This window comes from Zalophus californianus, chromosome 7 (genome assembly GCF_009762305.2).
Source record: "Zalophus californianus isolate mZalCal1 chromosome 7, mZalCal1.pri.v2, whole genome shotgun sequence".
NCBI classification, from domain to species: Eukaryota; Metazoa; Chordata; class Mammalia; order Carnivora; family Otariidae; genus Zalophus; species Zalophus californianus.
In genome coordinates, this window is record NC_045601.1 from 28,321,696 (window position 1) to 28,337,407 (window position 15,712).

At 39.8% G+C, this 15,712-nt stretch overlaps 1 protein-coding gene across 5 annotated transcripts in view; it reads left to right on the forward strand.

Annotated features, from left to right (window-relative positions):
- MAP3K5 (mitogen-activated protein kinase kinase kinase 5) overlaps positions 1-15,712 on the forward strand; it is a 193,729-nt gene that overhangs the window by 118,594 nt on the left and 59,423 nt on the right. For all 5 annotated transcript variants that reach the window (XR_003521544.1, XM_027602930.1, XM_027602931.1 and 2 more), the window contains exons 12-14: positions 2,044-2,093; positions 4,508-4,603; positions 7,495-7,576. Coding sequence is in view for 4 of the 5 variants with exons in the window: in XM_027602930.1 (XP_027458731.1) it covers positions 2,044-2,093; positions 4,508-4,603; positions 7,495-7,576 (228 nt within the window). In the remaining variant the exon portion in view is untranslated. The remainder of the gene's footprint in view (positions 1-2,043; positions 2,094-4,507; positions 4,604-7,494; positions 7,577-15,712) is intronic.

Genomic DNA, 15,712 nt, shown 5'->3' on the forward strand with positions numbered 1-15,712 from the left:
AATTAACTCCTAGTCCCTACTCTAGGGACCAGGGCATAGGATCTGAGACTAACCAGTTCCTCCAATATGGTGCTTGTGCTGAGTAAATTAGCTTGAGTGTCCGTTTGGGGCTTGTTGAGGCTAATTATTCCAGCTCTGCTTCTGGCAGTCCCTTTCACCAGATTCCCAGACAGGCCCCCAGACCCTTTTACCGCACCTGTTGGCTTGGTAGCTCACCAGCGCCTCCATGTGCTAAGTCCCAATAGCAAAGGAGCCGGGGAGATGGGCCTCCTTATTCCAGATCACTCCGTGGCAGGCCCTGGGCTTCACACCACTAAAAAATGGAACATTCGCTGGCAGCACTTGCCATCTTTGAGGAACCTAACATTCTGGAAATGCTGTTCTCCTTTCCTACAAAACCAGCCCAGTCAATCTGGGAAATCTCTCCTTGGCTGTTCCCAGAACAGGGCTGATATAAGATAGATTTTACAAGGGCTGTCTTGTGGGTGTGCACCAGTTGCCCTGTTCAGTTGCACGTTTGCCTAACCGCCCTGTTAGCTATGCCTTCAGTGGCCACCTCCTGATCCTGGACGCTGCCTTGGAGAGCAGCTCAGTTGCAGGCTCTGAGGATAAGGCTGCCTTGTAGGCAAGTAGTGTGCGGGTAACAGCTGCAACTCCTGGGTCGCATATATTTAGAAGGTCACCTGAGGCCAACAGGATTTAGAAACAACTTTCCAAATTACCAGCTGAAGCTGCGGGGTGCAATTTTAATTTAACTCCCTCTGTACTCTGGTGAAGAGAGCCACATTCCGGGAGCACCTTTCCACGGTCCCTTCCTTTCCTGGGCTGCGCGCACATTTGCTCTGTGTTAATTCAGGTCCCGTGACCTGACTGGTGTACATTGAAACTAGTTTTTTCATACATCTCTTTTGGGCTTGGGAGGATCTATTTTTATGTTAAGTTGCATGGTTCTAGCAAAGAACTAGGTGTTGTGGATATAAATTGTGGCTTTTTGATTTACTTCAGCCAAAAGGAGAGTTCTGGTCCACCTCAGAGCCACAGGCTTCCTTACCCATTTCAGCCCAGCTAAGACCTCAAGCTCCTGGCAGTATTTTCAGTGGGTGGGCAAGAGCTTGTTTTCCTGGTTGTTTCCCATTTACAAAGTTGAATTGGCAATCTGAATGGACTATTGTACAGCACTCGCTAAACTTGGACACGTGTGTCAACTAGGATTTCTATTAAATTAAGTTTCTATTAAATTTCTATTAAAATATTTGTGTTATTAATTCTGTATTGTTACCAGACATATTTTTATAGGGAATGTGATCCAATTTGTAGTTTATTTAATTTAAAGACATGAATTTAATACTAATTTAAACTTAGCTTTAGTAATAAACTTAAAAAATAAATTTCCACATTTTTTTTCATCTTGGCGCTGTAGTCACCCATGTTTATCATATGACAATCAAATTTTTTATGTTCAAACTTTATTACTATATTGAATTTTGCATAAATTAGGTCAGAAGACATTGTAGCTATCATGGACACTATTTGCATGCGTGTACATACAGACATATTTGCAGACATAGAACCACCATTTCAGTTTGAAAATTTAACTGAAGATAATTCAAAAATAATCATCTGTAAAACCTTGTAGAGACTTTATTCAAATTAATGTTTTTCTTTCTCAGAAAATAAGTATTACTCAGCTATAATAATTGAATTACCTTGATCCCTGGGTTTTTTATTTTAAAAATTAAGGCACAACAGTTTTTAGGTTAATTTGCTAAAGATCAAGTTTTTAGAATTTAAGGAGACTAATTCTCCTAGATTCTCTTGGAAGCTGTTTTATTGAAGTACAGAAATTATTAGGCAGTATAAACATCACCCTTGTGGCTTAGAAATGAATTACAATTTCCATCCAGATAATTGGTTCATGAAGAGTTATACACTAGGAAAAACTACTCTGTGTATATTATTTTAAAATAATAAAACAAAATTATGTTATTTTCATTCAGATGACTCAATGTTTGTTGTTCTTATTCTTCTTCCCCTGTGTTCTAGAAAGGTATACATGAGTGGAATTTTAGTGCTTCTTCTGTCAGGGGAGTGAGGTAAGTTTCCTTGGTACATTTTTTTTTACTTAGAAGACAATAGAACATTTAGTCAGGATTTAAAAGTGCAAAGAACTTCAAGAACCCTTCTATTGATGAAAATGCTCAACCTCCTTTTCTATCTCCATTATGAAAACATATGTAACAAAACTTTGTTAGTTGAACTGACTCTGTGCCTGTCACCTGCTTAAAATATGGAGAACAAGGTTGTAAATGTGGACTGTGGACCAGAATCAAGGTGTAGATAAAAGTGAGCTATCCGGGTCCTCTCTAGCTGGTTGGTTTATGTGATAGGATGTTTTTCTAGTCTTTTGATATGCCAGGAACTAATCTCTTGTTAGATGGAACCAAAAACCCACATGCCATCGATCAGATTGTGTCCTATAGTTAATGTAACTATTAATGAGACTATAGGGAATTCATTTTTTAAAAGCTTTTCCTCGGGTTGCTGTTAATGATGTGTTCTGGAGACTATAGTGGCTCACTTCAGTTTGGTTCAGTTCTGACATTGCCATCATAATGCCAGTAGGTCGGGAAATGCCATTTCCTGGGATTTAGAAATGAGATTTTTTTCCAGAACCAAGAGCCACTGGTTAAACATTTAAATACTTGTTCTGTAGAAGCTCAGGCTAAACCAACTCTTGGAAATTTCAAACCAAATTACTTCTGTTTACTACTATTTATCTCCACATAATAGAAATGAGAAAAAACAGATTTCTGCAGGCCGGTTACACAATACCCTGTTGCTTTTGGCATAATAATAATTGGTTTTGTTGGAGCATGAACTGGTAGAGCTGTCTGAGTCACTGATAATTGGAGTTTGCCTGGTAAAACCACCTGTTACCTCATGAATGATCTGCAGAGAAACAAGCAAGATAATGGACTGACTCATTAGATATCTTTCCAACCCATGCCTTCCCAAATAAAGTTTTACTCTCTTAATATTTAATTTTTAAAACCAGTCATTAGCAAGGCAGTCAGTATTTTTAACAATTTAGGAAAGTATGGTAATATAAATTCCACCTTATCATATCTATTTTCCAATGAAATTTTTTTAATTAAAGATGGCATCACTATGTAAACCTCTGTTGTGACACAGCATATACGTAGAATGCGTCCATGTGGCTTACTGCTGGTTGATATGGTTGAGAAACTTAAGCTCCAGTGTGTCACTTCAAAGGGAGCTAACTTTTCTTGGCTTCCTCCTTTATTAAGAGACTACAGGAAAAAAAAAAAATCCAACTAAGTCAGCAGTTTGTCTTGCATCACCTCAGAACTTGCTTGCTCAGCTCAGTCAATGGACGTTTATTGAGCACCAGCTGTGTGTCAAATGTTGAGTCCTCTTCTGCTAAAAATACAACAGTGACTAAGACATGAACTCCCACTCTCAAAGAGCTCACAGCCCATCAGTGGAACATTTAACGACTAAGGACAATGTAGCCATTATGGAGATGACAGTGAGATGAGCAATGACAGATCTATGTTTAAGGAACAGAGGTACAAGAGAAAGTCTTTCTGTTTAAGGTAGAAGTGGGAAAGGGAGAGAGTAGGATCTAAGCTGGGCCTTGAATGATGAATAGAATTTCTTTAAAAAGTCAAAAATGATGTGCATTCCAAATTGAAGGAACAGCAGATGCAAAGGCATAAAATAGGAATTGGCAAACTACGGTCCACAGGCCAAATATGGCCCACTGCCTGTTTTTGTAAATAAAGTTTTATTGGAACTCAGCCATGTTTATTCATTTGTGTATTGTCTAAGGCTGCTCCAACAGCCAAACTGAGTAGTTTGGCCTGCAAAGCTTGAAATATTTACTCTCTGGCCCATTACAGGAAATATTTGCTAACCTTTGGCAAAAAAACAGCATGGCTTGAATGGTAGACTCAAAATTATTTCAATTGCTATAAAATCACTTGCTGAGTCAGAACCAAGTGCTGTTCCACATTCCTTCACACCTCTAAAATCCCTACAACTGATGAGGTGCTTTTACTGCCTCCACACATTGCCTTTCTAGCTTTGGAGACATTTCATTGTTCTAAAGATGCCATAGAACCAGAATCACAGAGCTCAGTCAGCCAGCTGATACTTCCGCCTTTCCTCCCATCATGCAGTGTGGTGCTGCAGCAGGCAGGACAATTTCCCATGCTCAGTTGGAGGGATACATAGCGGAGGTGTACTGACAGCCCCCCAGAGCGACCGTATCTGCAGATATGAGTAGGAGGACACGTCTCAGACTCTTAAGTAATTTTAGTATTGTGGTATGGGGAACATTACTTTTTCAAGTGCTATTTATATCTTTTTGTTATAAACAACATTGATATCATAATGGGGATTGGATATAAAAAGTATTTATTTTGCACTACACATTCATAGAAGTATTGATATTTCCCTGAATAATTCTTTTTGTTTGTTTCAGTATTTCTAAATTTGAAGAACGATGCTGTTTTCTTTATGTGCTTCATAATTCCGACGATTTCCAAATCTATTTCTGTACAGAACTGCACTGTAAAAAGTACGTATTCGTCATTGTTTAGGTGTAAAAAATACTGTTCTTACCTGATCATTATTTTTAATTAATGAGTGAACATGTAGCTCCTGTAAGGAATTCATGGCTATGTGGTTATATAAATATTTCATTTGGCCTAATAGTTTATAATTATGGGGTATGTTTAACAGAGAATGGAGGGGAGGGCTCTCTTTAATAAACCATGCTTTTTCTTAGACATAATTTATTTTTCCGCAGACAAAACGTTAACCAAGACCTGCCAGTTAATGGCCAACTCTTACGTCTCATTTTTAAGGTGCTCACTTATTGCAATAGATGATTACCAAAATTTTCATTCTTGAATTCTGTGAATAATCTCACCATTTTCTGCAATAATGGCTCTTAACTCTGGTTCAAATTAGAATCAACTGGTGCATTTTAACAAGTGCCTGGGCCCTACCCCTGACTAATTATTTTGGATTTTCTGGTGGGGGTATAGTTCGAGTTAAGAGTCAGTGATCTGATCTATACCCATAAAAGATAGTCCAAAAATCTATGTACTGTGCTGTATGCTTGTGTTAACCTCCCTGGGTATATTTCTCTTGAGCTGATAATTAAGTACTTCATGTTCCCTTAGGACATAGAGACTGACTGTGGGGATGTAGGCAAGTGAGTAACAATTTAGAAACCAAAGTGCAGGTAGAAGCCAACTTGGACTTAAAATTTTCCTGAGGGTTGTTCTTATTCAAATAATTACTATCTGATCCCATGGTAAATGACTAATATACTAGTTACAGTATACAGTCAGCTATTTTTATCTTGGTACCAAATAAAATGTTTGTAAATCCATAATTCTATAGTTGGCTATAGAACTATATGGCTGTCGTTAAGCGTCTGCCTTTGGCTCAGGTTATGATCCCAGGGTCCTGGGATTGAGCCCCGCATCGGGCTCCCTGCTCAGCGGGAAGCCTGCTTCTCCCTCTCCCACTTCCCCTGCTTGTATTCTTGCTCTCGCTATGTCTCTCTCTGTCAAATAAATAAAATCTTTAAAAAAAAAACTATATAGCTATAGTTTTATCTTTATTATTATAAAATATGTAGTAAAAAGATTTGGAAATATGAAATAACTCCTAGCACAAATATGGTCGACTTTTCTACTTAAATTCTTGAGGCTACTGATTTTTTCTATGATAATGATAGCCAAGATTTATGGAGTGCTTACCCCAGATCTAATATCTATTTTAATCTTCAAATAAAAACTGTTAGGTAGCAAATATTAACATCTTCAACGAAAAGAGTTTAAAAAAAAGTCATAGTTCAATGAGCTTAAAATCATATATAGCAAAAAATGAACATCTGGGATTTGGACTAAGTGCATGTGACTCTAGCAGACAGGCTCCAAAAAATTACACTGTGTTCCCATCCCACTGTATTATATTCCGCTTAGAGATGTTCACGTTGAAAAACTTTGTGTCAATAGCTGATGAAAGTCTTTACCCCAGACCTTAAAGTCTATCTTTAAAGTCAGATTTTTTTTTTTAGGTCCGTCACTTTCTTCTTCCTCTTGGTTGAATTTGCCTTTGTCTCTAACTCATCAGGATATTTAATCTTCATCAGAGCATACTGTTACTCTGATCAGACTTGGGAACTTCTTTTTCTTGTCACTGACTCCAAGAAATGTGTACAGAGAAAAGAAGAGTGGGGAAGTAGACACCACATGCAACTCCATAGATAGGTTCCAAACTCCCAAATGGGCTTTGTCTGTTTTATTCCTTGTCACAGTTCCAAAGGCCAGAATAGTTTTCAATCCTAGTAGACACCTGATGAGTATTTGTTGGATGGATGGGTGGATGGATGGGTGGATGGATGGATGGATTAAAAAGAGGTATAGAGAAAGAAAGGTTCCTAGTTGTAGAAGCTAGATTTTTCGTATCCCATACAACCTGCTCTTCCCTTGGGCTGGCAGTGCAGAGCGTGACCTGCCTGTGAGACCATCAGCCCCTATTCATAGTGGCTCCCATGCTTTAAGTCTGTGAATGGTTAGCATCCCCTCTGAATGGACTAGACACAGCTAGTGTTACACGGAGCAGATCTGTTTCTTGTTGTAACTATTTTTCTTGGCTCTGAAATGGTCTACAGGAAAAAAAAAAACCTTCACAAGGAGAGTTCCTGAAGAAAATGTCACCAAAAAAGAGGTGGCTTCTTTCACACACATACAAGCCTGCTCTTCCTAATTCGTATCAGTGTTTTGCAGATTGTGTTTATGAAACACCATATTTATGATATTAAAGGCAAAATATTTAATAACTGAGATCAAATGTTGTAGTGGCCAACACTATATCATATAGTCACCTCAGAATTTAGAGACACTATTCCAGAATTTGGGTATTTTTTGTTAATTCCCATTTTAAATAATAATATGACCATCAGCAAAACGATAATAGCTAATTTTAATGAGTGCACTCTGTTAAGCACTTTACAAGTATTATGTCATGTCATCTTCCTAACAACCTTTAAGTTAGATACTTCTGTAGTCCCTATTTTTGTAATGAAGGGGTGAGGCTCAGAGAGGTGGAGGAGCTTGCCCAAAATCACACAAATACTAGCAATCTTGGCCTGACATCCAAGTCCACAGTCTTCACATTTCTATGACTTTGTCTAGCTTCATCGTTCTAATTCTATAATATATCACATTACTATTATTTGAAGTGAGGCATTAGGTTAGACAGTCCTACCAGCCTGTGTTTTTCTTTTTGAAAAATCGTATTTTTCCTGCTGATACTGATAGTTTGTTTATTGCCTGATTTTTAGAAAGTCTCTTAGCTCCCATTTTTTGCTCTGAAGTCATGTTGGAATGTACTTGCTTATATTTAATATCAGATGTATTATGAGTGACCACATACCAACTCTCATTGTAGGTTTTTTGAAATGGTGAACACCATCACTGAAGAGAAGGGGAGAGGCACAGAGGAAGGAGATTGTGAAAGTGACTCCCTAGAGGTAATGACTCTGGTCGCATGTTCATTTTACAGAGTTTTTCTGTGGCTTTTTTTTTTTTTTAAGATTTGATTTATGTATTTGAGAGAGAGCACGAGCTGGGGGAGGGACAGAGGGAGAAGCAGACTCTCTGCTGAGCAGGGAGCCCGACACAGGGCTCCATCCCAGGACCATGAGATTATGACCTGAGCCGAAGGCAAACACTTAACCGACTGAGCCACCCAGGCGCCCCTTCTCTGTGGTTTAAAAAAAAAAAAAGAACTATTTAAAGTCTTACTGGGGTATGCGTGGTGGGGAGGACATGTAAGTGGTGGTCTGTGAGCTTTCCCTTAATGCTGAAGGCAGCTTCTGGAATTCCTTGTTAAAAAAGAGCTGAAAAGGGGAACCTGGGTTGCTCAGTCAGTTAAGCGGCCAACCCTTGATTTTAGCTCAGGTCATGATCTCAGGGTCCTGGAATGGAGCCACATGTCCCACTCCTGCTGAGCAGGGAGTCTGCTTGACTCCCTCTCCCTCTGCCCCTCCCCTTGCTCACAGAGGTAGGCGCTCTCTCTGTCTCTCTCTAAAATAAATAAATCTTTAAAAAAAAAAAGCTAAAAAGCAAACATTAGAGAACTCTTATTTGGGAATACTGAGTTTTGGTATTTTGCTTACCTGACGGTGAGTAACTTTTTTAGATTTAGATTTTAGAAAAAGTGAGTGCTTTTTTATCTGTGAGGAGTTGATTACCCTCCATGCACGGGCCACAGTGCCCTGGCATTTTTTATGTTCCTCTGAGATATGTGCAATTCAAACAAGCAGAATTCAGTGAAAATTCTGAATGGCACTATGGCCATGGCCCTCTTTTGTGGAGGGACCTGGACCAACGGAGGATTAATGGAATACAGAGAGGAGGTAAGTCACCTGAAATACTGTTCCTCGCAACCCCAGTCCTCTGACTTCTACCTCATGGACACACGACACTGCAGACATCTATTCCTAGATCATGTCCATTTTCTCTGTCATGGCTCCTCTGGGATAAAGAGCCTTCCATCACTGCAAGGACCGGTGCTGGAGTGTCCCAAGAGGGCTGACCCCCGGGGCGTGAGCATCTTCAGAAAGTTGACCCTCCTCCAGGCATAACAGTAGACCAGCTTCTTCTCCAAGCCCTGCCCAGTGTTGGACTTGGGACAACATTCAGAATCCAAGCAATACTGAAAATGTCACTTCTAGTGCTAAAGTGAAATTGAAGAAGCTAGAGCACCAGCCTGACTGGTGCACTTATTTATTAATGTCATCCCACATACTAGAATTTTTATAAAAACAGTGAAGTCGTAGGGTAGCAGTTGAAGGAAAATTTCAATAGAATAACCAAGTGTTGACTCTGCCCAGAGTGAAGTTCTATAATTATCTAGCAGTTGTATAGCTTTGATGTTCCTAGGTAAGCCTAAGGCTCTTTCATTAAAGTTATAAAAAGATGATAGGACCTGATTTGGAAAAAAAAAAAATGTTTCCCCATGCATTAGCTTGTTGTCTATAGGAATAATAGACAATACTTATTTGTATATATTTTATATTTTACAATTTTGTATTTTCTTATTTAAGTGAATTTGTTAGGAATTAGATCTCTTGGCTCCTACATCAGCGCTCCTTGACTAGACCTCATTATCTCTGTTTTTATTTGGTTTAAATTTAGTCACTTGATACACAGCAACGACCAAGGTAAAGGGTAGCAAAGACAATGAAAGTAAAACAGTTTTATTAGTAAATATAAAATGATGAAGTGTAGGGGCGCCTGGGTGGCTCAGATGGTTAAGCGTCTACCTTCGGCTCAGGTCGTGATCCCAGGGTCCTGGGATCGAGTCCCGCATCGGGCTCCCTGCTCCTTGGGAGCCTGCTTCTCCCTCTGCTTCTCTCTCTCTCTCTCTCCCTCTGCCTCTCATGAATAAATAAATAAAATCTTTAAAAAATAAATAAATAAATAATAAAATGATGAAGTGGGTGGACTGGAAAATCCATAAAGTTCCTCTGCAATGTCATAAAATGCTGGCTTTTTTTAACCAGTGAGAGCTATCCTTTATTTTATACCCTTCTTTGAGGAACTAAATCCATCTTACCAAAAATACACATAGCACAGCCAGGCTGTGGTCTCCATATGCAACAACGTGGTCTTCTTAATTGATTAAATCAACAGTTTAGACTCTACTCCAGGAACCACTTTAACCATATGCATAGCATAACACAGGTCCAGTTGCCTTAGAACTTGTGATGAGTTTTGCCAGCTGATTTTTCTGACTCAGGTTCCTATAATGTAAAAAAAAAAAAAAAAAAAAAAAAAAGTAGGTAGATCACTTTTTAAAGAGCTCCCAGGAAGATACAGAATCAAAATCCTTTGATCTGGATACAGTAATAAGTGGGGTGGCTGTGTGCGGGGCTCTTCCTGGTCAGACAGTCCTTCCTCAAGCACTGAGAACAATCAGCCAACCAAATAAGGAGGGGATGCTCCGGTTTCTTGGTTTCTCCGTAGGAATAGCCCAAGGGTTTTAGTTGCTGTGCTGACCTCACAAAAACCAGCTTACACAGTATTGCTGATTCATCAAAGTGCTCCTAACTCACCCTTCTCGAGTAAGTGCAGGATACTATTCTTTTCATGTTAGAAAGACACTCATACACTCTGTCCTTTGCATGCTCTTGGAATAATTTAAAATCTTGGACATAGAATGGCTTCTACAGTATTCCCAGTGGACTGTAGAGCATATACAGTGAATTCAAGCATACTTATTTTAAGTGTTTTGGGTAGTTTACCATTAAACCCCAAGTAGTGACCTTGCTGACATTTGGGTGTTGGGTGGGATGTTGGCGGGGGGGTGTTCTGTGGGCACAATGGTAATGAACGGGGATTGCGATGATGTTCTGGGCTGTGAACATGGTGACATCCATCTTCACTCTCCCTCTCACTGAATGTCCCTTTGTAGCCAGCGCACCTTTACAATATGAGTCACTAAATAGCCTGAACTTATATTTTCACCTAACTTAAGATAACTTCATGATTACATTTCTTAGATATTTTCAACATTCTTAATTTAAAATTATTTTATTGGTGTTCTAAATATTTGATTAAAATGAATTCTCTAATTTCATTACCACAAACTAGACTCGACCATGAGCCCATGAATGACACACACAAAAATAATTCCTCTACTTCCCTTTCCTGATAATGTAAACAAGAAGGATTCTTTAGAGACCATCTTTACACGGCGATTAAGATTTATATACAGAATAGTTGCTTTCTGATCATCACCTCAGCTGGGGATAGAATTAAAGTTGTTTCAATGCATGTGTCAATTATTCCTGAAGCCTTTGGGAAGCTAGGCCCACCGCAAAATTAAAATGTTGGAAAGGTCAAATATTCTTTAATGTTAACTTCACTTAGGGCGTTGTCAACATTGGCAAACTTTAACTGTCAACGTGGTTCTATAAACTACAAATTTGCAGCTAATCCCTAGACTTCTGGATGTTTGACAGACTTCTTATCCGAAGCCCATATTAAGATCTGCTTTTCTTTTTGATTTGAATAATAAGGTTTCTTAGAAGCAGTACAATTGTGGGAGGGATTCAGCCGCCTTCAGGTCACGGTCAGCTCCCTTCTCCAACTGATCAAACCCGACTCTACTGAAATCACTGTGCTGGGGTCAGGAGCCTTGGATTCTAGTTCTCACTTTGCTAACGACCAGTTTTGTAACTTTGGACAAAATTCATACTCTTGGCTGGGCTAAAATGATTTTATTCCTCAAGTGAGAGTGGACTAGGAACACCTTAAATATGCTTTCCTAGCTCTAATTTGTATAATTTTTCAAGATGAGTACAAACTGTGCAAGGTTATTTCAAATATAGATCAATCGCACTTTCAGAGGACTTTTCTGCTTTTGAACAGAAAGAGAAACAACTTCTTCTGATTCAAGGCCGTGGTTTTTGACTTAAGGATGTATTTGGACATGGGGGGTAATGAAGCCACATCTTAAATAATTTAATAGATCAGTAAATTTATATTGAAATCATTGAACAGTTGGTTGCCGTTAACCGTAAGAGTTCTAATGCGTATCAGCTGTAGTCCCTATTTTGTTCTCTCAGCTTTCCAGATTTTCACTAACACCTTGGGCATCTACCCAGCAGCCTCCTGGGAGAAGCCCCTGTTCGGCCTCGCTCCCTCCTCACACCACGACGCCCCCGCGGCCCAGGCACCTCACCCTCTCCGTCATCCCCCCATCTCTGGTCTTTACCACCCCTCCTGTGCCCTCATCTCTCTTCTGCCATCAGTATGTGTCTCTGTCAGCATCAGAGAGATCTCTCACATGGTCTTCTCCTGGGACTCCCTCATTAAAAACCTTTGATGCTACTCTTTGTAGAAGAAGGTTTCCACAGATACAATGTTCTCAACCCTCTGGCTGCAACATAGCCTTGCCTTTCCACCTGGTGGGCTGGGATTGCCAAACTCTTTTCCATTTCCCAGAAGACCAAGCTTTCCTGCCCCCGGGCTTGATCTGCAGATGCCCATCTCCACATGCTTTTTCTTCTCTGTCCCACCTGGTGACTGCCTCCTCATTTTCTGAGCTCTAAGTCAAGTGTCATTTCTCAACACCACCTCTCACTCTTCTCTGCTCTCCTCGCATTTCTGGCCCCTCCTCTGCCCTAGGTCTTCTCACTGTATTGTAACTGGGGAGCCTCCGCCGGACTGTGAGCATCCCAGGGCAGGGCTGTGGCTCTGTGTCCTTTCTAATCACATAGCCTCACATGGTATGAGGCATCCAAGCAGAAGTAGTTCAATCAGGTCAGAAGGCTTGGAAGGGCTTAATTAAAGGTGGTGTGTGATAAAGCCAGGATTGTTTAAAAATATCTCAAACGGGGGGGAGAGGGCTATGGATTGGAAGGGACAGAGTAGGCGCTGTGACACTGGTTTAAAAAGTTGGTCAGTCAGTGGTAAGTCAATGAAAGAATGTACACTGTTATCAAGCGGCACATCAGAACCAAGGCGTTATTGACTCATTCTCTTTTTTTATTTCCTTGGAGGGAAAAAGAGCCAGATACAAATTGCGGAGGTCCTTTTGGTCCTCAGTACAAAATATGCTATGTCTCCCTCCTCACTCCTCTCCCAGACACATACATATATTCTACCTCTCCGTACCTCCTCTCTCTCTCTCTCTTTCCCTCCCCACCCCGCCCTCCCTTTTCTTCCCTATCCCTCTTTCTCATCTATTCGTTTGTACCTCACTGTTTCACCAAAATGGGCATATGACTGACTTAAACCTGAAGCAATCATAGCGTCTGGCCCCATGAACCTGTCTATACCTACTTTCCAGTGTGCATAAAGAGAACATGGACCCCTTGTGGGGTGAAGTAGAGACAAGCAAGATAAAAGGAACATTTTCCTTTGACATAAACATCTGCAGAATGATGAAATACCTTACCATTCCCTTTTCTGAACCTGTCTATACCTACTTTCCAGTGTGCATAAAGAGAACATGGACCCCTTGTGGGGTGAAGTAGAGACAAGCAAGATAAAAGGAACATTTTCCTTTGACATAAACATCTGCAGAATGATGAAATACCTTACCATTCCCTTTTCTGATGAAATACCTTACCATTCCCTTTGCTTCACAAACATTAATAGTGAATTATGGTTTAGAACTCATTTAAATCAATTTGGAATCATCAGCCCATTGGTTTGTTTGTCTTTAACATCCCGTTTCTAGTTTTGCACATATCTGAAGCTCAACACCCACATTTACTGCACTGAAAAAATAGATCACTTATAGTTGTATGATATGAGTACCAATTTGTTACTCATTCTTTCATTCTGTTGAGTGGAAAAAAAAAAACTTTCTTCTATCAATTTAGGTTCAGTGATTGGGGGCCTGCAAATTAACTGACAGAAAGACAGATTAATAAGAGAAAAGACAAGGTTTATTCAGGTATATGGGAGCACTTAAAGGGGCTTCTGATCAGCTAGAGTTAAGTTTGTTTATCCTACTAAGAAAAGCCCTTCTTAGGACTTTAAGGAAAAGCACATGGTGGGAAATTAATGAGAAAAAAGTGGAAGGCAAAGAACTTTTTGGCAAGGTTTTGTTTATGTAATTTCTCACCCAGGTACGAGTGGTCCTAAACCTCCCAGAGATGGGATTTTGGCAGCTGTAGTTTCAGGAGGCTTTGTTTAAGCCAGCAAAAGAGGTTTAGGTAAGGTTTTTTTAATGCAGCTGCTGTTGATTCAGATGTTTTCAGCTTAAACTCATCTTTATACCACATTTATGGGTATAAATTCAATTCACTCAGTGAATATTTAGTCACACACTATGTAATTGTCATTATTCTAGGTTCTGGGGATACAACAGAGAAAACATCGAGAAAAATCTGCCCTCACTGAGCTTACATTCCAGCGAAACACCAACAATAAACAACAGAAATAAGTAAAATACATAGCGTGTTTGATAATGATCAGTGTTAAGGAGAAAAATGAAGCAGGGAAGGGTTCAGAAAGTTACACTGTAACAGAGCATGCAAGTTTAGACCAATAAGCCAGGGAAGGCTCATTGAGAAGGTGATATTTGAATAAATGCCCGAGGGAGAAGAGATCTATCAAACTGGATATTTGAACCTAAGCATTTTCAGCATTTTGTTAGTTATTAATCGTTATTAATGTTTTTGACATTTACATATTAAGAAGGCAATACAGATCGAAAATTAACGAAGCTACCGTGTGGGTCTTTGAGGTGACCATTCACCTAATGTAATTAGCCCCCAGAGGGAAGTGCATGGCCTTTGGAAGGTGGCTGTTTTACCCTAGGTCTCTTGACAGCATGGGAACTAAGTGAATCACCACTTTGTTGTTTGGCCTTGTCAATATTGTCTTCCTACGCTGATTCCCTTTCCAGTACAGACTTAGATTGTTCTGGGCAGGTCACAATAGAGGGATGATTCTAGAAGTATTCTCATCATTGCTTCGAAATGCAGTTGTTTCCCTTAGCAACAACCTAATTCACTAACCTATTGCCCTAGAAATAGAATGCAGAGTATATAAGCAGTGTAATCGTACCTTCAATTTTTTAATGCACTCTTTCCTCTACCCCTAACGTTTTCCATGTTTCTAGTTTAACACACCTTATCTTCCCTTGGCCTGTAGCCCAGCTCCGTTCTACTTTTTTTTTGGCTTATCGACCAGGCCAGTCTCCTCAAACCTGCCTTCCAATTTGTATCTCTATATGGTTAAGAATAGATAGAAGAAAACTAAGCAGCAATTACCCCCTGGAATGGTTTTCAATCCCTTTGGTCTTATTAAAAGTCCTTTTTGATTTTTACTGTGACACTTTGTTCAACAGGAATAGTCTGCCACACCTAATAAACAATCTTTTAAAAAAGAAGAGCCTTTTGATGCTTTGGATTCCAGAGGGGAACTAAAACTGGGGCAGCCTCATGGAGATTTTTATATTCTTCACCGTACTATATAAATATCCCTGCAATAAAACTCCATTTCAACCAAAAATAAACTGATACTTTCAATGTTTTGTTTTGGCACCCGGTTTATTAAAAAAAAAGTGGTTCTCATCAAATTTTCTATATCCTGATTAATCAGTTAAGTAAGTAAATAATTACTGAGCATCTACAAACCAGTTATTGCCAAGACTAGGGGTAGAACAATTAAAGATAAATCGTAGCTCTCACAAAGCTCGGAGTCCAGACGGGGATGCAGACTGAGCAAGAGAAGGAAGAGTTACCAAAGAATGAGTAAGGGCAGAAAGCCTTGGGAGCACATCAGACCAGAAAGTAACCCTGCTCTCAATGGTCAGGTAGACAGTTCAGGAAATCTTCCTAGAGCTTGGTTTTGAAAGACGAGGCAGAATTACCGAGGTAGAAGACACAGCATGTGGAAAGGCACAAAGATCTCGGGAACCTCACTGAGAGATTTTGGAGGAGATTGAGGAGAGAGAAGTTTGGACACAGAGGCAGCACAAAGAAGCTGAGGGGCATTTACGCCGTGCTAAGGAGATTGGCTTTGACTCTAAAAGTAATGAGAAACCTTTTAATAAAGCAGAGGCAGTGGTACAGACATGGACAGCTCACTTTGGAAGTTTGGACTTCGGAAAATTCAATGCCATCTTAAGGAGAGCGGAT